General features: G+C 46.8%; 5 protein-coding genes across 8 annotated transcripts; 2 read left to right on the plus strand and 3 right to left on the minus strand.

The window, feature by feature from the left end:
• Positions 1 to 40: 40 nt before the first annotated feature.
• On the plus strand, positions 41 to 1,084 carry LOC3292077 (DNA-binding protein RFXANK). Its single transcript, XM_553696.4, has 3 exons — positions 41 to 159; positions 235 to 522; positions 596 to 1,084. The coding sequence occupies exons 1-3, from the start codon at positions 128 to 130 to the stop codon at positions 918 to 920; spliced, it is 645 nt and encodes a 214-aa protein (XP_553696.4). The 5' UTR covers positions 41 to 127; the 3' UTR covers positions 921 to 1,084.
• Positions 1,085 to 1,150: 66 nt separating this feature from the next.
• On the plus strand, positions 1,151 to 14,272 carry LOC1279237 (transmembrane protein 214-A). The gene is made up of 8 exons (XM_318929.5): positions 1,151 to 1,687; positions 2,042 to 2,891; positions 3,495 to 3,793; positions 3,870 to 4,015; positions 11,299 to 11,610; positions 11,688 to 11,810; positions 11,904 to 12,034; positions 12,532 to 14,272. Exons 1-8 carry the CDS (start codon positions 1,570 to 1,572, stop codon positions 12,644 to 12,646), a joined length of 2,094 nt encoding a protein of 697 aa, XP_318929.5. The 5' UTR covers positions 1,151 to 1,569; the 3' UTR covers positions 12,647 to 14,272.
• Positions 14,273 to 14,986: 714 nt separating this feature from the next.
• On the minus strand, positions 14,987 to 15,970 carry LOC1279239 (uncharacterized). Its single transcript, XM_318932.4, has 3 exons — positions 15,830 to 15,970; positions 15,285 to 15,526; positions 14,987 to 15,190 (listed from the first exon to the last, which is right to left on the minus strand). The coding sequence occupies exons 2-3, from the start codon at positions 15,495 to 15,497 to the stop codon at positions 15,098 to 15,100; spliced, it is 306 nt and encodes a 101-aa protein (XP_318932.2). The 5' UTR covers positions 15,498 to 15,526; positions 15,830 to 15,970; the 3' UTR covers positions 14,987 to 15,097.
• LOC1279240 (uncharacterized) lies at positions 15,959 to 17,191 on the minus strand. The gene has a single exon (XM_061655349.1). It carries the CDS (start codon positions 17,189 to 17,191, stop codon positions 16,091 to 16,093), a length of 1,101 nt encoding a protein of 366 aa, XP_061511333.1. The 3' UTR covers positions 15,959 to 16,090.
• Positions 17,192 to 17,534: 343 nt separating this feature from the next.
• Positions 17,535 to 25,611, minus strand: LOC1279242 (myotubularin-related protein 14). 4 transcript variants are annotated; one of them, XM_061655346.1, is made up of 7 exons: positions 24,630 to 25,611; positions 20,987 to 21,539; positions 20,186 to 20,924; positions 19,769 to 20,107; positions 19,083 to 19,193; positions 18,224 to 18,748; positions 17,535 to 18,129 (listed from the first exon to the last, which is right to left on the minus strand). In XM_061655346.1, the coding sequence occupies exons 1-7, from the start codon at positions 24,714 to 24,716 to the stop codon at positions 17,973 to 17,975; spliced, it is 2,511 nt and encodes an 836-aa protein (XP_061511330.1). In that variant the 5' UTR covers positions 24,717 to 25,611; the 3' UTR covers positions 17,535 to 17,972. The 4 variants fall into 4 exon arrangements, with proteins under 4 accessions (XP_061511330.1, XP_061511328.1, XP_061511331.1 ...); XM_061655344.1 differs by having other exon boundaries at positions 23,344 to 25,580; XM_061655347.1 differs by lacking the exon at positions 19,083 to 19,193 and having other exon boundaries at positions 24,630 to 25,591.
• Positions 25,612 to 26,340: the final 729 nt, after the last annotated feature.

Below are 26,340 nucleotides of genomic sequence, written 5' to 3' on the forward strand. Positions count from 1 at the left end.
AAATCATAAATCGTGCACCTTTCCATACCAACCTTGCGCATAACTTGACAGTCAATGTCACGTGCGTTTGTTTACCTGTTTGATTTAAATATAAATAAACACCACACAAACACCGAATTCGTTCACCATGAGCTCGTCTCCAAATTCCGAGGATGATAGGTAATGTTTTAATTTATGATACTACAAATTTGCCCTCTCGCGTATGTTTTGTTAACTTTTCACACTCCCTCACAGAAAGATGGATTTCAATCCATTGCTGCTGGCGAGCGGCAAAAGGAAAAGTGCCTTCCTGCCGTACAAGCCTTCGAACACGGTGCTAACAAACTTGCAGCGCGGCAACACGGAAGCAAACATTCCCAGTGAAATCTGTCTCAACTTTCACGAAAAAACCGGACAAGGGGAAATAACCGAGGACCAGATACGGGCGGAACAGGCAGTCGACGTTCCAGATGCCGACCAGTTCACGCCGCTCCACTGGGCGTGCTACTATGGACAGCTTGCGGCGGCCAGTATTCTTATCAAGTACGCGAACAAATCTTAAATTCTGCTCCTACGCTGCTCATTTTACAAGGTTTAATGTTTATGCTCTCTCAAGGTGTGGTGCGGATGTTAACAGACAAGCAATGGACATGATCACCCCGATACTGCTGGCAGGAGCAGGTGGACACAATGAGATCGTCCGATTGCTGGTGGAAAACGGAGCAGTGGTCAATCACATGGACATCGTAGGCAATACTGCGCTCATGTATGCGGCTGCCGGCAACCATCCCCACACCTGTAACGAGCTGCTAAATTCCGGGGCTAGCTTTACCGAGACGAACGAGGACGGCGAGTCCGCCTACTCGCTGGCGGTGAAAAACAACGCTAATCTGGCGCAGGCTGTGCTAGAAAATCACATCACAGCACTGCTGATGACGTGAAGGGGAGCCGTGCTTTTTGGAGGAAAGATATGTGATAATCAGATAAACCATTGAACAAACCCATTGAGAATGTTGGTAGTATTTTAACGTAAAAAAAATCGTGCAAAAATATTTCAAAAATCCCCAAACGAAATAAAATATGCTTTTATGTCAAATACAAAAAACAAGATGCGCTTACTGCAACAGCACTCACTGTAGACACGTATCGCAGGAAAACAAACGGCTGTCAAAACGTATGTTTTCTATCGTGCACCGCTTCGAACCGTGAATTCGTGTTTCGTTTTCGTTCTACCCGCTGTTTCGCTTGCAATATCTGTGCAGAGTGGCACAAACTTCCGTCGAATTTCGGTGCAATAGTCGCCATTCCCCTGTGTCTGTGATAATCGTGTAAACTGTAAACGGGTGGGAATAGCAAATCTCTTTATTCTTTATCCTGTTTGTTGCGTTTGTGTTATCGCTTTCACCTTTCCCACAACGCATCCTTCCATCCCGGCGTTAAACGGCGTCCCCCTTCCCCTCCTCAGCTGCTATTCGTTTCTTGTGCAATCCCGGTCATTCAATCGGCCAATCGGGTTTAATTTAATTAGGCTTCGCGTTTAATTTGGTCAAAACAATAAAAGAAGAAAAACCCATCAACCCCGGCCGCATAATGGCTGCCGACTGGGCGGTTGTTGGCAAACAGAAGAAATCCCGTAAACAGACGGGAGGAGACAAAAAAACGCAATCCCAGAATGGATCCGAGAGTGCTCCAAAAATAGAAGACATGGGTAAGTTTGGAACGATTGACTCTTTGTCAGCGGCGTGCTAGATGCAAGCGGCAAACTGAGCAAAATTAGTGATCGAGAATAGAGCCGATTCGTCGTACAGCGCCGTCGTACCGGCCTTTCTGCCGGCAGCCTACTGTGCTGATGCACACCCTGTTCCTAGCCCGATCGTGCGTGCGTTCGATTGCCGGTTACACGGTCGGATGCGTGGACGCTGCAGCTCAGTCGCTAGTTTGCTTCCGTGCAATACCGTAACACACCGGCAGCAGCATCATTCGGTGGCCGTACAGCACTTGATTCTACGCGTACCCGTGGCCTAATCCTGTGTCGTGTCGATTGTGGTGGCTTTATTTTTAGTTGACATGGATGAAATCTGCTCCCTGTACAGCGATGTGAAGGACGATGTGTTTGCGAAATTTAACGGTTTGAAGGACGCCAACGCCGGTGCGAAGGCTGACCCGAAAAAGACGCTCGCACCCGTTAATGGCAAGCGGACGGCGACACCTGTACGCGATCAGGCGCTACAGCAGGGCGGTGGTAGTAACAAAAACAATCAGCAACGGGAACCGGAATCGGGCGCGACTCCGGCCAAGCAAACGTACAGGAGCTTGGATGCGGCCTTACGTGCGATCAGTGCGCCGGATCTGCACTCCCAGCTTGCGGCCGTGAACGTAAGCTTCAAGGACAATCATCTGATGCTGCTGAAGGCACTGACTGGAATACTGAACGACAAACTGCGGGTGGACGATGCGGCCGCCGACCCACTGTACAGCAGCAAACCGACCACCTACCCGTACAAAACGATGCCCACCGCGCTGCGCACGGTGATTGATGAGTGTATTGGGAAGGCGAACGAGGAGAATGTGAAATATTTCTACGACCTGACGCTGTCTAATTTGGCCAGCGATCTGAACAAGGGTTTGCCCCACCTCGGACACAAGGTGATACTGCAGGCGATCGCGATGCACTATCCGTCGGCCTGTGTTAATAATCTCGCTCGCAATGCGATACTGCGAAATTCGTACCAGAACCGGCACAACATTGGACTGAGCCTGCTGTGGGCCTTGGGTCAGGGCGGGTACAACGATCTGGACGTTGGGCTGAAGGTGTGGCAGGACATCATGGTGCCGGTGATGGAGCTGAAAAACTATAACCGTTTCACGAGCGATTACGTCGTGCGTATCCTTCGACTGCATCGTGCACATAGGTAAGAACAAAGCAAAAATTAATCCATTCATTCATGGTGTGCAATTTTACAACAAAATCAATTTTTTAATTCAAACGGAATCTATTCTTAATACTGAAAAACTGTGATTATTTTTCCTGATAATACAATCACGTACGATTGTCGGAAAATATTGACTTCCCGCCACTCCGTATCTCACGCTAAGCCCTAGCACATTAATCTTTCGACAGAAAAGAGATTAATGTGAAACCGTTCCTTTGACGCCGTGCCGCGGATTGCTCAATCGCGTCACCGCCGTGTGTCAAGCCCGTTTTCGGAAGCGGCAACCTGTTGTACCCGTCCCGCTCATTACGAAATGCAGATCACATTTCAGATGGTTCAGCTGCCGAGTTTGGTATTTTTATTGAATGACAATACGGTGCAGGCGGCGGCGGTACTACGCCATGCCTGTAAAAAAATCGGAGCAAATCCATAAACTTCAGCATTAAACTACTCCCAGTCCCCCCCTTAAGCAAAAAAGGCCCCGATCCTTCCATGCGACCGTCGATTGTGTACCAAACAACCGATTCTCCGTGTCTGGCAGCCGGCCGATTGTTAACTCCGTCATTGTGCGCTTATTTATAGACTCACGCTGGGTGGCAGCGAGTTCCTCACGATCCTCAGCTCGCTGACAACGCAACCCAAAGCGTGCCGCGAACTGGATGAGGCAGCTCAACTGCTGGTGGAACGGTACGTGTTCAGCGCACCGAAGGCATCGGCCACCTTCACGATGCTGTTCAAGAACGTCTCCTTCATCACGCGACCGGAGATGATTTACTACGGACTGGCACTGTGCCTGTTGGAAGATCCTGAATCGGCTGCCGTCTGGTTAGGGTTGTACCGGAGTAATGTGGAAACTTCGCTCGCCATACTGAGCTATCTGAGTGAGTACGGAAGCACCATTCTAACGGTGTTGGAATCAATGTGAAGAAGCCCTATTTGATATTTCTTCTTCAACAGATACTTCATCGCAGAAAAACTGCAGCAAACTATTAGGTGAGGACCATTTCATTCGGTTTTTGTCGGACGTGGAAAAACTGAACGAAGAGCTTCAGCAGTCAAAGAAGAAAATCGAAGGCCTGGAATCGGTTACTAGTATACTAAAGGTAGGTAGTGTAATGATTTTTAAATCAATCTGTAGCGCCGAAATTGAAGGTTATTTTATAAGACACGTTTTACATCTCATTTGTAAGGTGAAATATCATTACTTATGTTATATTGATGAAACAGTGTTTATTCTTAACAAACATTTCTTACCATTTATTACAAACACTGTTATTTTAAATTTCTTCAAATGAACAAAAAAGTTTTTCATTGGAGTTTTTCTTTTCTCTAACGAGACCTACACATTCATAACGGTCTACATAGGTCCGGTGAACAGACTGTAGGTAATGCTCAGTAGTGATGAATGATGAAAAATCGAAATCGGCTCTGGAATCGGAACTGATTCCTAAATCAGAATCGGCTTGGAAGCGGAGTCGATTCCGGCATCTCTATAAGCGTAGGCATTTGGGTCCAATGATGATCCGGTTAGTCCGTGATGGTCCGTATTGATAGCCGGAAAGAATCAAAATTTACTTGTAAACTATTCATTCTCATGGAGATTCCCGGACTAATTTCGCTTCTGAAATTTCTTATTTCAATTCACGAACAGATTCTCTTTGCGGAGTTAATTCCATTTCTGGGGTCAATCATGAGTCCGTTACCGGGGAAAATTGCGATTCAAAGTTCGATATCGATTCCGGAGCCGATTTTGATAGCGGAATCGGTTCTGGAGCCGACTTCGGAATCGGATCCGGAGTCAACTGTGGAATCGGCTTCGGAATCGGCTCCAGAATTGATTCTGACCACGGAATCGGAATCGGGTAGATCCGATTCCGAGCTCCCACCACTAATGCACAGTCCTTGCTAAAGTACCCAAATGTGTATAAATTGCATTTAGGGTGTGTAAAAGAGCAAAAATATTAATTGTTTTATAATTGATATTTTCAAGCTAATGAAAATTCCGCTTAAAATTTCTTTAAATAATTTCAAACCCAAAATCCCCCAACTGCGTACAAAAGCCGTTCGACAGTACGCTCGATCCGACCTCAACCATCGCATGTAAACCGATCCAGTGACAGCTGCGGCTGCCAACGCGAAAGCCGTTTTGACAACACGACGGTTTGTGCGCACCGCTTCCCCCCGTCTTGTCCCGGCCCACAAACGAACCCAATCGGTCGTTAACAGCCTTTTTTCCCACTCCTCACAGTTGATTTTCTGCTTGTGCATCGTGAAGCCACGCATTTTGTCGTTGCCGATTTTTTCTTCACACACTCACACCTTCCACGACGGAAAACTACTACCTGTACACAGTACTACTAGGTTTAGCTTGTTTTTAGTGTACCCGCCACGGTTGCTACGGTTGGTTTTTTTTTCTCTCACGAAACATTTTTGTCCCAGGTTTTACTCTCCTCGCGGTCGTTGGCTCGGTTGGTTGGTGCGGCAGGGTTAAACAACCGCTCGAACGCCGCCGCCGTAACAGCAAAGACAAAGGTGTGTGGAAACGGGGTGTGACGCGATGATGGTGATGTGTGCGCCCTGGCTGTGTGTGGAACGATTCCTCCCTAGTAGCCCATCGTGTGTGCGAGAGATGTAACTCCGTGGCCGCAATTTTCATTGATCGAGCTGTGCTAACGTTTTGCCGTGTTTGTGTGTATATGTGTGTGCGGTTGTGCCCAATCTCCCCGTGCCCCCAGCCTACGACTGCGAACGTCCGTGCGTGTGTGCGTGAGCGTGTGTGTGCGTATGCGTGCGTGCGTGCTTGCGTGTGTAGAGCATCTCGAAGCGGAGACAGCAAGGGCGATGGAACACTGAAAACGCTTTCCGGGGAGGACGCCGCGAGCATGCTATCACAGCAAACTGCCACGAATGTACCACCACTTTCTAAATGGCACACACGTTGCCACCGATGCTATGTGCTTGTATATGTATGTGTGTATGTGCGCGCGAGCTGGCGAGTGGATCCGGTGAAAATGTGTCCAGAGGCACAAAAGGAGGCAAAGATGTGAGGAGCGGGTGCGTGTGATCTGCCCCAAAACTACCCAGCGGGGTCTAAAGCTTATCGGCAGAATGTTCATCCCTTCACGGGTCGCCGTTCGCTGGAAGGGAGAAAATCGATACATCTTGAACCCTCCCGCCACACGAGCTCACAAGGGCTACCATGAAATGAAAAAAAAGATCCGCTCCGACTCCCGTCTCTACACGCCGTTTCGGCACAAAACGGGTGTAACGTTAGCTTTTATCTTTTTCACTCTTACACGCATCTCCGAGCAGAGAATGTCCTTAATTTGGGGTTAAACTAAGCACATTTCGCGCAGCAAGAGGGATAGCTTTTAATTAATCTCCCTTTTTTTGCTTCTCAGCGTTGAAATTACATTCACACTAGCCAGTGTGTCCGATGGCTAGTGACGTGTACACGGAGTACTCACTGCCGCGAGAGGACAGTGAGCAAACTTTCTCTACAAACAATATTTTAAACGCCAAGAATCAGACGGGCTGTGTACCGCTTTCCGGCTGCTTCCAATCTCTTGCATGCTGCATCTTATGCCGGGCTAGAGGCGGCACATCACCACCAGAGCCACACAAGTACATGATCATCGTATTGCTTTTTCTTTGCGATCGAAACATGCACAACATGCACGGAAAATGGTGTGTTACATGTGGAATGTGATGGTTTGCGTGTACAATTGCCACTACTTCCTCACCACGTACACCCAGCCGGGGGTGGTGCATTGTGAAGCGCTGCGGTGCAATTGCGCCCAGTGTGTACCAGTGAGTGTTGTACGGTGGTGAATTTGTGTTAATTTCATGTGAGAATGAGTAACAATCGTCGGCCGGAGGGGGGTCGTCCAGGTTTCACCGGCTTTTCTGGCAGACAGAGATTTCACATCTTCATCCGTTTCTTGGCTCCACTTTCTACCATAATACTCTGCTATATGGGCTAAGGAAGCTGGAATAAAGTGGTTAATGGTGTCTAGAGTAGCAAAAAATGTCCATGCTATTCGTCAAATCGTTAACCTCCCATTGAAATGGACAAATGAAGAACGTCGTCACTCCAGCATACTATGGGAGATGCTTCGGGCCTCAGCAGTTGCATCCCCGTTATCACTTTCTGTTTATCTTGTGTAGCAGCGATGCACAACACACTGCTCTTGAGCTCAGATAATCAGGAAGGTTGCTGACCCCCTGTGCCCCGTCCCGTCAAAGCAACTCATTTCGGAGATGATAGGTTCAATGCGAAGAGAAGAAAGCTTTTGTTTGGATCATTCTTGCCTGGCCAGTCCCTCTCGACCGCGATTGTAACGGTTACACATTGCCCACACACACACACACACACGCGGACGCGCGCACGCCCGAGAGGATCGCGCAGCATCATCGGGACAGGCCGTGCAAACCGGCAAAAGAAACCGGTGGACTGCCTCAGCCACCACACAAAAAAACAACCAACGGCTACTTGATCGTCATCCTCTCCGTTTCCGTGCCGACGAAAGGGGGTTGAACAATCTTGCTTCACACTTCCCACCTATCTTCGTATGTCTTCTCTCTCGCTCGCTACCGTCTTGCATAGGTAGAATGTTTAGGAACCAAGTCTAAGAGGCAAAATAGTTAACCAAAAACGGAAAACCTGTCGCCAAGGGGGGCACCACGGAGACGGACCCACTGGTTTGTCGATCTTTCCAAAACTCCTAATGGAACTGCCAGCAGTTCAAGTGGCTGTCGTGCGCTCCGTTAGCAGTGTGTGTGAGAGAGAGAGGGGAAAGGAGACAGAGGTACCGTTAAGTAATCGACGGGGTGACGGGGCGATGTTACCTGCAAACGTGGTCGCACCGTGGCTGAAGTCGCGATTTTCTCTGTTTCGTTTTCGTGTGCCGGCTTGCAAACCTCACACAACGCACACACACACACAACACGGCTTCGGTGGTGAAACGACGGCAGCACCAAATCGACCAAATCGTACTGCTGGATGGAAGCTCCGGCACCTCATTTACCCGGGCGGCCTGGATAATGGCTAATGCCATTACGTAGAGCCGGCTGAACGTGACGATATTTCGCATGCAGAAATTATTCCATCCCCTCCCTGCCCTGCCCGCCCGGTGCGCGCATGCGTGCAGACTGATTTAGAAAGTGCAGTGGACATAATTGCTTTCCGAACGGCCTGCTACACTCTGCTGGGGCCCGTAGGCAACTTCCGCATCATCGGTGGATTGTTTTAAGTCACTGACATCATACCGGATCATTGAAACAGCTGTTTTTTTACCGGACGCATTCACACAAAAAGATGCAGTGGCATATTCAAAAAAAGCGATGATCAAATCAGAACGCACTGTGCCATGCGTCACGCGTTGATTGTTTACTTACGCGGTCTGGCTGTGGTGGCGTCCAGGCCAGGCACCCAGCGTTTCGCTTACATTGCTTTGATTTATTGCATCCTCTAGATCCTAACCTTTGCTCCACACTTATCGCCTTGGATAACATAAATCGGCGATCGTCCGATCAGATCGAGATATTACTTTATTATTGTCCACGCACCTAAAACTGCAGTTCCCCTCCTCCTTTATTTCAGCCATATCAGCCCAAAACAGCTGTTTTCCGCACCTATCGCAGCCGCCAAAATGTGATGTGGCCTTTTCCGAATGGTCGCGAACTGCATCGCGAACCACACACCACCACCCTGTCACCTTCGTCGACGGTGTTGGGCGATAAGAAGGGGGTGTTCTGCTTTTTTTAGGAAGGTCAATTCCCGTAACTGCAAGAGCCCCTAAGTGGGCATGTGGCACTGATAACAAGCCTATGATTTGCGCAGGCCTCTATGCATTCGAAGGCACAATAAATTAACCAAAAGGCCAGGCGAATATAGAAATGCCGCGTGGCAGAAAATCGAGGTAGAAACAGCAGTAAAAAAGAGGGACGTAAAAACCGGTAGAAGCTTTGAACGTACGTTAGTTTTTCTATTGAAATGTTGTTGAATTTAACGCATTTATCTTATGTGTGACACGTTGCTGGTACGTTCTAGAAGCGTTAATTGCAACGGCATTTGTTGATTTTTATTTCAAAGGCTTATTTACAAACATTTACTCACATAAGAGGCTTTATTTGTTAACATCCTACAACAAAAAATGAAACTGAAAGAAATGAAGTATAAAAGTGATGATTTCACCGATTTATTGATGTCAGAACCGCAGTGCCAACGACATGGTGTTACAGCTTGCAGACAAAAGGAAAAATCGCAAACGATCGACAAACACACACAGCCGCCCCGTGTCTTGTACGTGTGTGTGTGCTCCAAAATTGGTCTGAACAAGTGTCGTTAATAAAAGTATTTTCGTTTTTGGATTTTTGGTTCGAACCATTACCGGTACGCGGGGCGAATTCTAGGGCAAGGATGACGCGAATCTTTTAGAAAGGCACAATTGGTACTTGGTACAAAATTAACGAAAGCACCACCAGCAAAAATTGTATTAATTGTGGCTTTTATCACTATTGTGGACGATGTAGGTAGTAGTAGTGATCGATGCAGCCACGATCGCTGCTTCATTACAATTCCCCGGTACCGGTTTTGCGTACAGATATGCGCGTTCGCACCGTACTGCACGTGTGTAGGGTGGCTTTAGGCGTAATTTACGCCCTTGGCGCACTTACGTAATGATGCGCGATGTAAACGTGCGTGTGTGTGTAATTGCACGTAGTGAAATCGTTTCCACCTCTCAATCGTTGACGATATATTGGGACTTTATGCGTATATATTAGCTGATCTTTTCAACAATTGCGTATGCGTGATGGGATGAAATGCGCATGATCGAATCGATTGATTCGTTCGCAGATTGCTCTGATCAGATCGAAATCAGATAAAAATAAACTGTCTTGCTATACACGCACTTTTCATTGAAGCTTGGGCGTTCGCTACGGGGAGGGACACAGAAAGGTGTAGGAAAGGCGTAGAATAAAGCACAAGAAGTTCGATTTGTAATAGTGCAAACAAGACGACCATTCCATTGAGAGATGTAAACCATTCTTTACATGCTCGTACATGCATTCCAGACAAGCGTGTTGCTTACTGCCTGCTGTACAATGATCTACATATGTTGCGCCGTGTGCTGGCCCGTTGGCCGCCTGTGGTTGCTTCCCGCCGGGAGTGAGGGCCATATAGGAAAATTATTAGCAACCGATTCGGGTAATAGCAACACGAGCTCCCCCACAACAACAACACCAACCACCATTCGTATTCTTTCATTCATGGTTTCCGCTTGCCGCCCCTGTTCATTGATTCGATAAAGGCGCTCGACTTTGTACTGTGATATTGATGCGGTGAGGCCAGAAAAATAATCCTTCCAAAAGCTAAGCTGCTGGGGTGGTGGTGCACGTTATGGTGAATGAAAACCTTCATGCTCTTTTCGATGAAGCATGAAGCTTTGGCACACAAGCGCACGCACTCTTCCGCCTTTGTTTGCTCACCTCGTGCGCGTACGCAATAAGACGATAGTAGTGAATCTTATGCACATATGTAGAGACCTCGTCCTTTTTAGATGCTAATCGGTTTGATTCGATTTTTTTGCAACATATTTGCACGTTAGGTACTATTGCTGCTGCTGCTTGGTGTGGTTTGGTGCAGGTGTAGACTAAGGAGCGTTTACAGATCCACTGTCAGTTCGTTTGTTCAACTCGACCGGACAGATCAGACAGAGGGGCAGTATTTGGCCTGAAAAGAAGGCAATTTTAGAACAACTTTTAGCGCACGGTTTACCGCGTGAATCCTTTGCTTTCGATAGGAAACCAATTCAGATTCTATTGGGTGTTATTCCCTATCAGTGTCCGTGCACAAACCGTTCGATAACCGTCATTGCTTTGTTTTCCTCTCCACAATAGTTGCATTCCCTGTCTTGGTCGTGATTGTACATTCCATACATCCTCTTGTGTGTGTGTGTGTGTGTGTAAAGTGTCGTGTCTGAGGAACGATCTCCTCCCTACTGATCGTACCCCCCGTGGCTAAACTATTCAAAGTGTAAAGTGTAAAGTGTAACAAAAACAACCCCACAACTGGTATTGTCTATACATCCCATCAAAGGAACGAAGGGTGCATCGAATTATTATTTACCTATAACTTGTAAGAAAGCAAAAAAAGCACACCTATTTAAAAATGGCCCCGAAGTCGTCCGCTGACAAGAAAGCCCAAAAACAGAAGCCGCAGAACGCTGCTAACCAAAACCAAAACCAGAAGAAGGTAATTGACGTTCAGGATTCATCGGGAAGATTTAGTTCTGTTTAATGAAAAAACAAATTTATTTTATAATTTAAAAATGAAAAGCACTTTACTAAATATGTTTTTTGGTATTTCTGTTCATCCCTACAGGAAGTGCAGGGCAAATCGAAGAAGAAGCAATCGTCAAAGGTGAACAGCAAATCTTCTTCCTCGGTCACTTCCGTCCTCTGCAGCTTCCTGCTGGCCACATTCCTGCTGTTCGGCGTGACGGGCGCACTCATAGGCTATGACACGTACCGGGCCGGCGGCAAGTTCGAGGCTTCGTTCACCGGGCAGACGCTGAAGCAGGCCGGACTGCTGCCGGCGGTACAGGATGCGTGGACCTGCACGATGAAGTACAGTGCCCGCGGTTACAAGTGGGCCGAAACGAACGTACCGGTGTACTATCAAGCCACCAGCAAGGTAAGCAGAGTGAGCAGTGGGATCGATGTGTATATGCATTTAATTATGTCCTTTTTCCTGTTTTCGTTCACTTGCAGGCCCTTGGACCATACGTAGAATTTTCGATAGATTTTGGCAAAGTTCTCTGGAATGGTACGAAGAAGGGCTTCGCCAACATGAAGCTGCTAGCCGAGCAGAAGCTCCCAGTGGTGGCTGATTTCGTAAGTATCCCTCCCTTACTCCTCTTCTGTGTGCCTGGTGTGTGTGTGTGTGCTGTAAATTCATTGTATTTTGCTCCTTTTTTTTTGCTTCAGATTGAACAGTACGCACCGGGACTGCCGAAGAAGATCGGTGATGCATCATGCGCGTTCTGTGACACCGTGAGCACGTTTGCGTCCAATGCGTACAAGCACACGTTCGAGTTCTTCAAGACACAGGTGTTTGTGTAAGTGTAAGGGGTGTGGTGTACAGGGATTTGTCAATGTTCACAAGGATTTGCTGTTGCCCAAATTCATTTATCGGTTATATTAACTCTTTCCAAGGAATAGTTAATTAACAAATAATCATTTATGATGTCAGTGTAATTCATAACGCTATGAATATGTAAATTCTCTTAACCATTATCGTTTATCATATGTTCGTAACGTCAGGTTCGATCGCAATCGTATCGTTCTATTTTTAATTATTTATTTTTTATTGTAGCTTTGTTCTCTTTATATGTTATTTATATTATTATACATTATTTGTTTCATTTTAATTGAGTTTATATTGTAAAGTTTTGTTTTATATTGCTTTTTCTTACCAAACTGATTGTACAATTCATGACAAATAATGCTTTAAAATAAGTATTTTTTTCATTATTATTTTATTCAGTTTTAGAAGCCTGTATTGCATAAAATCAATGAAGGATAACTTTTTTCTTCTTCTTATCTTTCGATACAGTGGGAAACTTTCCATGGAAAGCTTGGGAAAAGCCTTCAACAGTACCCAACAGGCTGCTGCTCAGTACTATAGTTGGTTCAACGATCAGGTTGACTTCTATGCCAAGCTAAAGTAGAACGGTGAGCATCATTCCCACCGTTAGCAGCAGCAGCAGCAGCAGCAGCAGTAATCACCGCAACAGCAACAACGTCAACAACAATGTCTCGTAATAAGCATCCTTCTTCGATCTTCGGTGGAACTGGGCGAAGATGAAATGGCTTTCCATTCCATCGACGTCCGGGGATAGGCTAGTTTGGACTCGATTGGTCTGCGATCGATCGGCGGTTCAGCTTGCGCTCTCTACCTTACTATCATCATTCGATCCGATGTATGCAGAAGAACAGTGAGAGGAAGAAAAGCAACGCGCGGTGCATTACGGTTTAAGATAAAAAATGAGCATGTGAGGAAAGCCAGCACGCATGGCACGCGGACGACGGTCGAAGCATTAGGAAAATGGAAAGTGTGTAATTGTTTCTAGCAATAAGAGAAAATTGAGGGTGAGTCATAGACCGAGAGGGAGTAAGAGATTGTGTACGTAAAAGATTCAAAGCAAAAGCCGGTAGCGCAGCCTACCACAGATATAGGGGAGCACAGACACACTGGATACAAAGTCACATCAATCAGGGGGGGGTCATCTGTACGTCACAAAAGGGAAACGCATTGTGATCGTGTTTGGGAGTATCTAGTAGGCGCAACATCCTTTACCTACCTTTGATATCCGCAGGGTCGGAGCATGAGGAAATTCCTTTCCACACACGCGAAAAGGAAAACGCGTCGATCTTTTGCTGGAATGGAGGTGTTTTGTCTTATGCCTGTTATGTATCCAGTGTGTATGTGTGTGTGCTCTTGTTTGTGGTTGTGGCTCATTTAGTGAAGTGTGTCACACAGTCCTGTCCCGTTGCATATTATATTGTGCGTTTGTTTAGTGTTAAAAACAATACTGACCATTGGAACACAGAAAGGAACGAGCAACTATTTGCATAGCATGAGAGGAGTCACACACTTTGGCGGAAATCGAGTTAGATGTGGTGCATGGAAATGACATCGAAAAGAACAGAACATGATCATCGTTAGTCATCATCGTCATCATCATCGTGGAGAACATAGCGACACAAGATACCGCGTTTGTGTGTGTGTGAGTTAAAGCGAGAGAGGAAGAAAAAGAGCGAGCGAGCCATATAAAGGATGATAATAAACTGAAACAACATCGTGTTTAGTGTGGCTTAAGAGAACAAACTAGAGCCTAGAGCGTTGCAGCCAGAGAGATAATAGAGATTCTTCAGTCAGGTGTCAGGTGTATCTTGTGTGTAAAGTGCAGCAAGGGTAGGAGGACACACTCTCCCTTTCGATGGTCAAAATAGACAGACTTTTTTTACAATTATACTTTTTTTTCTGGTTTGCTAATTTAAGATCCACACGATACTAAGGACTGCCCACACCTGTGAAAGTCAATAATTATGAGCGCGGCGACGCCCGTTTTGATTCAAACAAATAATAATACTTCACGCAATTCCCCGGAACAGTGTTTAAGGGCAAAGGCCAGGAAGATTTTAAGAACCGTTTGGTACACATTTCATTCAGAACACCACCATATTTCGACAAAAAATATCATAATCTCCCCCCCGATATTCATCCCTTGAGAAAGGAGTGCAGAAAAGAATGAGAAAAAAAGAAACATTAAAAATGAACCACAAACACAGAATGTGCTGTTTTTGTTTTGTGTTTTGTTTTGTTCTTTCTGTTGATGACCCGCTGCTGCAAAACGGTAACAATGACCATTGAAGAAACAATTAATCTGAAGATTCATCCTGGGTGCCGCAAAAAAGGGTTATTTTTTAAATAATCGAAGTCCTAGGAGGGGCTACAATGCACGGGACACATTACGAGAAACTGGGGAACCACTATGGCCCAAAAATTGATCTCGAATTAAGTTCCAGGTCCTAGAACTGATACTTAATCTAGTGCCATTCCTGGTAGTGATTCTCAATCCATACCGTTCGTGAAACTGATCCTGTCCAATACAGGCCCTGGAGCTATTCCTGAACCCGTATTGGTCGTGGAACTGAACCTGCACCTATACATACCAGCTTAAAAGCTTATCCAAAAGTCATGCGAGTCCTAAAACAAATCCTGAATGCATTCCAATCCTGGAACACATCACCAAACCATAAGGGTTCTGGGATGTATCCTAAACCCATGTTTGCAACCCACTATTGCAGAACGCTTATTGGTCGTGTTCCAGGGCGTCTTCGTGCTTAGACTACTACTACACGTACGATGAAAATTGCGACCGCTGACGTTTTCCGAGCTTTTCAACGATTCATGAATCTTTGAAGATTAATATTGATCTTTAGATATTCCATAATCGTTTCAAGATTTATATGTAATCATCGGTTTTTGGAAACAATTCCCGAAATTGTCTATATAACGGATGAATGTATTTCAATATTAATTTACAAGGAATAGGCGGATTCCTCTAGTGGTGGTGCCTCCCGGGCTGCGGATGTGCTCACAGCTAACGCACTCTCTAGTAGGCATCGACACGCGGCGGTGGTGCGTAATATCCATCACCCTTGCGCTCACCGTTCCATCCCTGACGATGTCTTTCCATTCGCATTGCCTATGGGAACAAAGACAGTTCGGGGAAGACCATTTCATTTTAACAGGCACTTCGATGGCTAAGCCCCTCCAGAAGGAAGGGTTTGTTTACATACCCGGAATCTAGCGATCTGTTTCGTCATGAACGCGCACTCCTGGAAGTCGGCCAGCAGATCGGCACACTTCTTCGCACCGCGCACAGTACCGTACGCTTCGAGGCAGTCGATCGAAGCCATCTCCAGCTCGCCGCACTTGTCGTACTGCTGGAAGTTGACCATCGACGCGGTCAGGTCGGTGAACGGTGAGCGGAAGAACGGTCCAAGAGACATCTTTTGCTAGCTTTTGCTGGGATGACTGGCTGGAACGGAAAACCAACGGGGTGGAAAACGTGAAATGGTAAGCTACAATTAAACAAATTTGTTTGTTTCCCAAGGATGCAAGTCTCTCGTTTGGTGCAGCATCAAAATAAAGCAACTGTGATGTAACGTCACTGTCTTGCGGCCGAATACGCTATGAAATACACCACGAAATACGGCATTTTGTAGCTTTTCTTTAGCAAGACACAACGGGAGAAAGTTACACACTGCATACGTATAATCGCCGTGCCTTTAAAATAAGTAAAATCCACAAATTAATAGAGTAAATTGCGATAAAAACTCACCTCGTCGAATCACGAACAGGGATGTTTTTTCCACTCGCTTTTGGAACTTCCGAATTGACAGCCAGCAGACGTGTCAAACTCCGTTTGATAGCAGTGTTGCCAGACAGAAGAGTATTTGACTACGGCTGCTACGATAGCGTTTGCAATTTCCGTTGCATGTTTATTCGCAAAAATAATTCCATTCATTTCCTTCATTGTACATTGTTCTATGCTAAGTCGTACCGCTAACAGCATTATTTCAGTTCAGATTTTTCGTTAAAATTAATGGTCACGTTCGTGGTTTGGATATTTCGCAGAATAGTCACTACCTCGTTCGGTGGAATCACTCGTTCTGTGCGATCGATAGGAGCTACCTCCGTACGGCTGGTACCTATCGTTGCCATGTCCCCGGTTGCGGGAACCATCATCGTCATTTCGACCGTATCCTCGAGAGCTCCTAGATTCCGAATCATACCCATCCCTACGGTGCCGACTGTCGTACCGGTCTCTGTTCGAATATCCATCGCTACGACGATCGTATCCGTGCCGCTCTCGATCGTGATACCCACCGATATCCGATCGTCTACTGTACGGGTTCCGTTCACCCGCTTCATACCCGCTGCGAGAGTTGGACCGCTCTCCGGAATGTCTATCATCACGTTCCCTGCTTCCCGAGCTACCTGGTTCTTGCTTCATTTCGCCAAACCGGCCACTGACAACTCTTCCAGCATTCGCGCCGTGTGAAGCGTTTCGTCGCAGCCCAAACTGTTCAAGATCATTCTGGCGCTCGTTCAGTGCACTGCTACCGAATTCTTCGTCCGAGGTTGGTTCTCGCTTCGTCCCGCTGTCGTTCTTCAGCACAGCGGCTGCCGTTCGTTGCTCCACAAACTGATTTATCTTCGGTGTGATAAAGGCTGCATTTTCGTTCTTTTTCGCTCGGCAGCTTTCCAGCGGATCGTACGCCTTGCAGTCCGAATCGTCCCAACACTCGGTATCGTCCAGCAACGTCCGTCCGACCGTTGTGCTGGTAGTGCCACCGCGGCCACGACCACGACCGCCGCCGCCGCCGGCTCCTCCTCCTCTTCGTATGATCGGTTCGGTTGTGTTGATGATGAGATCGTCGGCCGGATCGGGCAGGCTCGATACACGGCTAGCGGCCCCCGTCGTGAGGCTGTACTTGTACGCATCCAGCTGGCCACGGCTCGTGCACGTCTTCATGTGTTGCTGCAGCTCCTCCTCCCGCATCAGGTGGGACGTGTCGAGATGGCATCGGGCCAGTTTGATGTCCGGATGTTGTCGTTGGCACTTGACGATATGCATTGCGAACGATTTGCCCTCGATCAGATGCGTCACCTCGAACGGGCACTGTTTTAGGTCGGACATGATGTATGGAGCTGAGTTTATGCACGTCGAAAGCCAATTTCAATCGCAGTTGTCTGTATCGAAGGGACGCTACTACGAAAACAGGCCGCTTGGCACACTTGCTGGCAGTGTACTGTTCAGCAATTTTCAGCTGACAGTGCAGTGTTGTTGGTTCGGGCAGCTTGGTGACAGTGTTGCCAAGTTACCCAATTTCTTTCAAATCAAATCAAAACCTCCACCAAAAAACCGTTACCATGTCACAAAAAAAAATGTGTCAAGAATCAATTTGCCCTGTTATTTGAGTATATTATTATATCCGATAGAAAATCCAAATGCTCTAACCCCTCCCCGAACCGAACATCACTTTCTGCAGTCACAGTTTTGCGCTTTATTTCGAACCAAAACAACAAATTCTTTCCCGGCGCCGTTTTCGTTAGCAAGGGCGCGCGCACGCACACACCAACGTCCTTTCGCTGTATAATTCTCGTAGGATAGGTATTATTAATTTTATGATAAAAATTCTGAACAGAAAAAAAGATTAACAAATAGCAAGGGATGGGAATGAAAAAAAAACAAACGAAAAAAAAATCAATTCCAGCACAGCCGCGTGGTGGAAGACAAACATTCTCCTCGTCACTTCATCTGCAGCACCACCCGTCGTCGGCGGTATTTGTTCTTTTCGTTTTGCAAAATCTAACTAGCTAAAGCTCCCGCAACAGTACGTATTTATGGAGCGCTTTAGGCATGGGCAGGAGGCAGCACTGAGTCACTGAGTGTGGAACGACAGTCGACAGTTGGTACACTAAACCGAGGTCCGGTGGGCAAGTCCTACCTTCTCCGCAAAGTTCCCGAGCAGGCTGCCGAGCGCCGAGTCCGGTACGGATTTGAATTTGAATGCGATTGTCGAGTAGTAGCAGTTGTAGAACAATGTTCGCACTTGATTCAGCCGTTCACGACGCCTGCAAATTGCGCAAAAAAACGAAAGAAAGACATAAAGCCAAACGGGTTAAAGCTATAGAGCGCACGCCACGTGGTTATGCGCAGCACACTTACATTGCGTAGAAATCGTGACTGTAGGACGAGCTGAAACATTCGTCGTCGAGCAGCGTGCAGCAGCTCGAGTCTTGCGATTGTTGCATCGGGTGCAGATGAGGTGGCCCAGAAGGAGGAGGAGGAGGTTGGCCAGCTGTATGTCCTACGCCATGAAGCAGGTGCTGATTCGCATTCGGCGTGGTGGCGATCGTGTCTGAGGATATTGTTCCGCCACCGACAGCATGGCTGTTGCCGTAAACGTTATTGCTATATACATTGTGGAACTGTGGCTGGTGTTGTTGTTGCTGCTGTTGCTGCTGCTGATGATGATTATTATGGTGATGATGGTGGTGGTGGTGGTTATGGTGATGATGATGATGGTGCGGCTGGTGTTGGCTGGCAGCATGGTGCAATTCCGTGGCCGAGTCCGTGCTGCGAAGGCTGCCGGTGCCAGATATCATCTGCCAGCTGCCGACGGACAGGGAGGACGTTGACTCCTGACGCTGTCTTAATCGGCTCGCCACCGGCACTGAGACGGGACTAGTTCTATAAAGCAAATGAAAATATATCATATAAAAAACCAAACGAAACAATTCTACAAAATTTTACACGGAGGGGGAAAGAAAGAAAGAAAGCAAAAGCTCTTTTAAGGTAGCATTAACGCACTAAATTGTTGCACTAATGCGTTCCAAAAGAAAGGACTGTTTTGGTACGCGATACATAATGATCATAACATAAGATCGTAGAAAGCATAGACTTTTGCCGGTACGCGGTTGTTTATAAATTTTGAAAGGGGAAACACGCGCGAGACAGGCACAAACAACAAATACAACAAACAAGAGACGAAGAAAAAGGGGCGGAGGGTGGTTGTGCTACTAACCTGTTCGGTTGCGGTGACCAAGCGCAATGATTACTGAGATTAGTAGTACTATCGTTCGATATGCATCCAATACTGCTATTACTATCGTGACTATGCGCTAACCAGCCATTGCTATCGGGGGGGAAAGGGAAGGTAACGTGAAGGCAAGGAAGTTGGGAACCGGATAAATGTGTGGTGTGATGGATAAGAGAGCGAGAAAAGGAAGAAGAAAAAGAATAGCGTGATCACAATGCGTGAAAGCGATGAAGAAATAAAAAAAGGGTAAACAAAAAAGAATACAAATACACGTGTGTGTGAAGGGATAGCTCGTCTAGGCCGGCAGAGAGTGAGCGAGAAAGAGAGTGGATAAGGCTACTCTAAATTTAAAAGAATCTAAAGCGAGTCACAAACGCGTTATCTTCGTATGTTGATTTTGATAATGAGACACGTCTAAACAAAAGTATCGAACCTTTCGAGTTCATCTTTAAACTAAAGTGAAAAGGGTAGAGAAAGTGATAATTGAAATGAAATAACTCGCTACACAAACGCCTAAAAAAACATGAAAACACGTGCTTGGTGTGTCTAATACCTGCTCTCTAACTCAAAAAGCCGAACTCTCGCGCTAATCCCAATTATTTGGCCAATACTCTCCGACCAGAGCCTAATGAACATCCTCGACTCCAATCCCTATGGCACCACTTTCTTACCCATTGCTCGCGTTTAAACTGTCATCGTGCGAGTTGTGCACACCGACAATTGGCCGGCTACCGCTCGTTGCATGATGCTGGATGCTTGAACCACCGATCGTAACATTGATACCACCACCGCTGCCACCACCACTGATTGCACCGTTGCCACCGACACTAATGCACGTTTGCGTATCGTGCTGGGACGAGCTTCGCCCACTCAGGCAGCTGCAGGTCGAGTTGAGGGAAACGCTCGAGCCTCTACTTTCCCCATCGAGCAGTATACCGTCGAGCATTGATTCGCTGTCCGTCCGTATCACGCCTATGCTACTGCTTCCGCTGCTATGCTTACTTTTATATCTAAAAAAAAAAAATGGGGAACGGAAAGAATGGAAAAAATGATTGTCTGTACATTTTGAGATTGTGCACACCACGTACCGCTGCCCCAAAATGCTGTACTCATCCTCGGCAATATACTTTAAGGCGTAGAAGCAGAAGAAAAATATCACCTCGCCCTTGTTGAGCCGGTCGGGCAGATTGTGCCCGAACAGCAGCCAATCGTACGCGATGGTAAAGTAAAGGATCTGGGCCGCACTCAGCGACTGGTGGATGGCACCGTCGGCCCACAGCGACAGGCGCAACAGCGACACGAACAGTGGCGTCCGGTCCCAGCCGCTGATGCAGTGGATGAGCAACCCGGAGCTGCTGTCCTGCAGGTAGCGCAGCAACAGCTTCAGGTAGTTCTGCGTGATCTTCACCAGATCCCAGTCCTTGTAATTGTCCCAGTCGATCTGGAGCTGGGCCGCCACCGTATCGTCCGGCACGCCAATGTTCGCGTCCACGTGTGCCTGCGACCAGTCGAAGACGAGCCCCTCGCCGGAGTAGTTGTTGTCGCGGTAGTCGCGGAAAAACTCGCAGCCCGGGTACGGCAGCGAGACGATCTTGAACTCGGCGTACCGGTTCTCCTTGTCCACCTTCTCCGACGAGGTCACGTTCATGCCGAACTTTACCTTCTTCTTCTCCACCATAAAGTCGACGATCGTGCCGACGTTTAGCGTTTTCAGCAGCTTTATGTCCTGGCTGCGCACCCGGTCGAACAGCTGCCAGTCGCTGTTCGTGATCGGTTCCTCGAACGTGTCCTCCGGCAGTGACGTTTCGCGCGCTTCGTACGCTTCCTCTGCAAGGCAAGATGTGAAAGAATCAATATGTGGAGGAGGCTTGCGCACACACAATGCTTACCATCTAACGTCGGTGAGGTAGCAGTTGAGTCTAGGCTATAGAAGAGGTAATCTAACCCGGACCGTCCGTAAATCTCCGGCCCACCGGACAGCGTGGCCGACCGGCAGATGTACTTGCCCTTGTACAGTATGACCGGCAGCGGAAACCGGGCCCGGCAGCGGGCAAACCGTGCCTTGTTAATAAGATCGCGCAGCTTGTTGCCATCGTATGTCGTCTCGTAGATGGTTTGCTGCTGCTGCTGCTGCTGCTGCCCTGGAGCGGCAGTTGGTACGGAAGTTTGCTGCTGCTGCGGCGTTTGTGGCTGCTGTCCCGTGCGGGTAAGATAATCATTGATGCTGGCGTATCCATTGTTCGGACCACCGGCGGCATAGGTTGGTGCCTGAGTATTGTTGATGCCCGCGCTGCCACTGCTGGAGAGACTTTTGTACTCGTACTCCGGTATCAGCAGGGTGCTGGGATAGTGCGAGGATAGTTCACCGGTACTGTTGCTGATCTCGATCACACTGTAGTCCTGCTGGAGTAGTACGTTACACCGATGCATAACGTCATTGCCCTGGAACGGGGGAAAAAAAGACAAGCGATCAAACAACTTGCGTACGGGAAAGTGGCGCTACTTTCAATCGCGTGCAGACGACACGCAAGGCTTCGTTGCGCGAACGGGTGAAAATGATTTGGCGTGTGGGAATGCGGTCGAAAGAGTGTCGGGCTTGATTTCCTTCATACAGCGGCACTGTTTGCCCAATCGTAGCAATCGACCCGGGTGCAACAATTCAACCAGAGTAACCGTAGCGACTAATCAAAACAACCGCAAAGCTGTTAATTTGGTAAGCCCTTTTTTTACTTCGTGTCAGCTGTCCCATTTACAAAACCGGCGATTTATCGGTTAAAAAGTGAATGTTTTTAAATAGAACTGTTTACACACATTTTAACACAACCGTTAGCGTGTCGCCTTGCTCCCACCACCTTTCCCGCACAGCCAATCTAACGTGGGCAGAAAATGAATTGCGATGTAAACAAATAACATTGCGACATGCACGGGAAGTAATATGAGAAAATGTGTGATTTAATTTATATTCCAATGTTAGTTCGTTGTCATATGTTAATGTAGATAATAGAAACATTTTATGCATGATTATTCTATTACTTTATCTAGTATTTATCTTAATCTAATTTGTAAATCTTGTAAATTGTAATGATTATTGTACACAGTTTCTTTTTCCAAATCTTCAATTAGGCCCCAATTGGATTGGATTAAATAAATAAATAATAATTACGCATTTATATGGAACAGAACATTTCCGTTGCGCAATAAGGAGCGACAAGACAAAGGCACCTAACATTTATCCGTATTCTCTGGATTGATCAGATCCACTGTTAAACAGCCATACAGGGTTTTCCAAGGGTTCTCATAATTGTGGGACACCTCTTTGACTCTTTCTTATAGAGAAGTGAAATTCATATGACGGAAATTGGATAGGCTCCTTCGAAATTCTTACTGGATTCGTCCAACAAGAGTGCTACAGAGCCCAATTCTAATTACATTAAGTTAATTGCAAGGAAGAAAGCGTCAATAAAGTGTCCCACTGCTATGAGAACTACTGACAAACCCTGTAACCATAGTAGCATACTTGCAATGTAAAACGCACTGATACACAGACAATGGTTTACCATTTGTCCGGCATTATTGTAGCTATGTTGCCATTCTATTATGAATTTTTTTCGTGTAAAATTAGAAGCTCTTCTTGTTTAATCGTTCAAAAATGTAGGTTCCTGCTTATATCAGACCACACATGTTGTGGTTTGACCATCCAAATGGCTTTGAATAAAACCTTATTGCACATCTAAACAATCCATTTTCACACACATAAGTTTTCTTATTGGTGCTTTTAACTGTGCTTTTTACCTACAAATCAATAAATCTGAGCTATCACATTTTCACTAAAATACTGCCCACTTTTCTGTAATAATTCTGTTTCATGAACCACATTCAATTGCTCCGTGTGACGATTGACTACTTGTTGCTGTTCAGACACATATGCATCGTCAACGACTACTTGATTTGCTGATGGTTTCTCACACGCCCCAGCTCCCACAGTCCCAATTGGAGACAAAAGCGTAATAAAGAATAATCTAAATTAGAAAAGCCTTCCAACTGCAATACTAGTCCGGGAAAGGTCCAATACCGGGAAAGGTCAGCGACAATAACAGCTGGTGTTGGTTCCGGTCTCCGGAGAATGCTTGGAAAACTCCCTTTGCCCGGGAAATGTCCTTCAAATGAAAATTAAATTAAAGCCTCCCCCGCCACACACACACACACACACACGCGCGAGATCGAGTTTAAAGGGAAAAGCGGCTACCTGTACACCCCATAACAGGCCATAACAGACTCTTCGACGAGGGGCGAGACACCCGCGATCGAAGCAGAGGGTGATGATGTGGCGCGTCTTTTGGATAAAAATAACAACCCCATAACGTGTCCCCCAAACACACAAAGCACCCAGCACCGACTGAGATAGTGTATAGGGCGCGAGGGGTGTGGGGGGGGGGGGGAGGGACTGCAACAAAGAGCAGAGAAGAAACGAAATTGTTGTATGGTGTCTGGCCTTTCTCCTTCTTCTTCTTCTTATTTTGTTGGTTCGCACGCTCTTTCTCTCTTTCTCTTCTGTGGCGGATACGGTTTCGCTTTTGTTTGTTACACACATACACTAAGAGACTAAGAATATCATTTCCGCACTGTTCCGCGATTTCCTGCTTCCCCACTACATTCCCACCCGGTTCTTCCTCCTTTAACGCCCACTGCGCTAGATTGGAAATCCGCGATTCGCACCAACCTGCGCCGCTAGGTTGTTACTTAAGCGCGTAGTAAACCATGTGCACGTGTGAGAAAGCGAGAGCGCACTACTGTTACAAATTACCTACACCTCTCACTCTTGTATGGATTGTACAACGTGTTTATGCATGTGTGTGTGTGTGTGTTTGTATCGCGGTGTTGGGTTGCTTTGATCGAGAGCACACACAAATCAGACAACGTTTCACAACATTCCTCCCCACGTTCCCTTCTCTCGTTCCTGACATGTTGTCTATTTTGATGTTATTCACGATTCCCGTGGGATCACCAATACAGTGGCAAGCGCGCGGGAGTGGACCCGGGAGGGCGGAGGGGGAGATACCGCACAAGGACGGTGGCGCCTGCAAGGTCTTTGCGTAGGGTTTGTGCGCTGGCACCGCGCTTATCGCTTCAACTTCGCCCGCGGTTGATGGAAGAGTGGAAGAGGCAACGAAAAATAAGAATCAAAATAAGTGTGCACATGCAACATCAACAACGCCCCACTTCAGGGACAGGGAGCTGGGGGCGACCATTTGATGATAAAACGTCAACGTCACTAGGAAATGTGGGTGAATAGGTTAGGGTGGGATGGCTGCTCCCACTGCTGGGGTTCTTCTTTGGCCGGCTGGGTTAGCGCCACTGTTTACGACCCTCGTTTTTTCTGCACTCGTTTTGCAGCTTATAGCTCACCGCCCCTTGCACCACCCCTTGCACCCATCGATGCTATCCACGTGGGCCAACTGCGCGAGCGAAGGCGCAACAATGTCGCACCATATTACAGACGGTACGGTGGTACAGGAAGGCTCCGATACGTACATTTTCACAATCCTTCGCGCGGTACATGTTCTTGGCGAAGTATTCCAATAGCGATTGGATGTCCTGCGGTAGTATTTCGCAATTCATCCTTGCTGCTGTACATTGACGGTGACGGTCTGGAAGCGCTAGCGCGTACGCAAAACACACGACGATGCTGTTGCGGCTGCGGACGATGTAAGCTGTGCGTGATGTGGCACGAAGAAGTAACTTAACACACACGAGCGCGCGCGCGCGCACACACTTGCACACAGACGGAGAAGATGCTGCTGGCGGATGCTTCCAAGGATACGCAAAATCGCGAATTACGGCGATGCGCACGTGGGGGGCTAATGGGAACGATTGGAAATCACTACCACCAGCGAGCAGCAGCGAGCTGATGACGACGACACTACGGCGACGGCGAGGGCAATACGCAAAACTACGGAAGTGGCTTTTGTCTGCTACGCAGCAGTACCGTTCACGCGGGGCAACGCGCGAAACTTGTGTCTGTATGAGTGAGTGAGTGTGTGCGTGTGTTTCTGTTCCTTTTTTTCGGGATGGTGCTGATAAACAAAACAAATGTCTTGTTTACCGCGCACAACATACACACACACACAGTACACACGCACGCACACTTGGATGGGATTGTGGTCGCTCTTTTTTGCTGTGTTCTTTGCGACCCCTTTTGCACGACCGATTATCAGAAAACGGTCGTGAGCGAATGGGGGAGTAGGGGAAAGTTCGCGGTTCACTTGGCACTACGGTAAAACGACCGAGAAGGAATTCGCACGCGTGGTACACGATTTTCCTGGCACGACCGCTTCGGGCACTGGGACGAAATGAACAAATTTCCGTGCGTTCTGTGCTTTTCCGATTCAGACTTAGCTCGCAGCAGGCGTGAAGTTTTTCCTTTGTAAATAAAAGACGGAATCGCGTAGCAGCTGGACAGTGGGTGAGTTGTGTGATCTTACCAAGTGACAGATAAATTAAACAAACGTCAATCAGGTCAATTGTCAAACTTAAAATTGTGGAATTTGTAATTGGGAGTGCATAGCAAAGGTGAAATATAAGAAAACCCCTTAAAATAAACGAATATATTGCTGCAAATACTACAATGATTGCACGACATTGTATAAAATCACAATAAGTTGCGAATGAACTAACCCTTTGTGCTACTGCAACAAAACTGCAATAAAAGCTTCTACTAGTGTCCGCTAGATGGCTCTGCTAGGCTACAATGCCCAGTAGACAATTTTTCAAACGACAGGTACACGCGGCGTGCTCGCTTGAGCAATCTTCATCAAAACGTACAGCACCCGCTCGGAAACCCGCACTTAATTGGGTGGGAACTATCGAATTATGTTTTGATGTGTGTTTTTAAAACATAAAATGTTTTGTTTGGTTCATGATGACACAAATTTTATTAAATACAATAGAACGTCGATTATCTGGAGACGGATAAACCGGCGGGCGGCTTAACCGTGCGCTTAAATTTGACTGGCATTCAATTGTGAGGAACATTTGCATCGATAGTCAAGTAGGTAAACAATATTTTAGTACAGCTATCTAGTGTCTAGTGATATTTTTGAACTTTATTTTTGTTCATGGACAGTTGTTAAACATGTAGTTTTTGATTAAAATAATATTATACTAGTGTTAAATCAATTGATTCAAAGTGAGTTGTAAGTAAAACCAGTGAATTTTTATATGAAAATGAAATTATTTGAACCAT

This window comes from Anopheles gambiae, chromosome 3 (assembly GCF_943734735.2).
Source record: "Anopheles gambiae chromosome 3, idAnoGambNW_F1_1, whole genome shotgun sequence".
Lineage (NCBI taxonomy): Eukaryota > Metazoa > Arthropoda > Insecta > Diptera > Culicidae > Anopheles > Anopheles gambiae.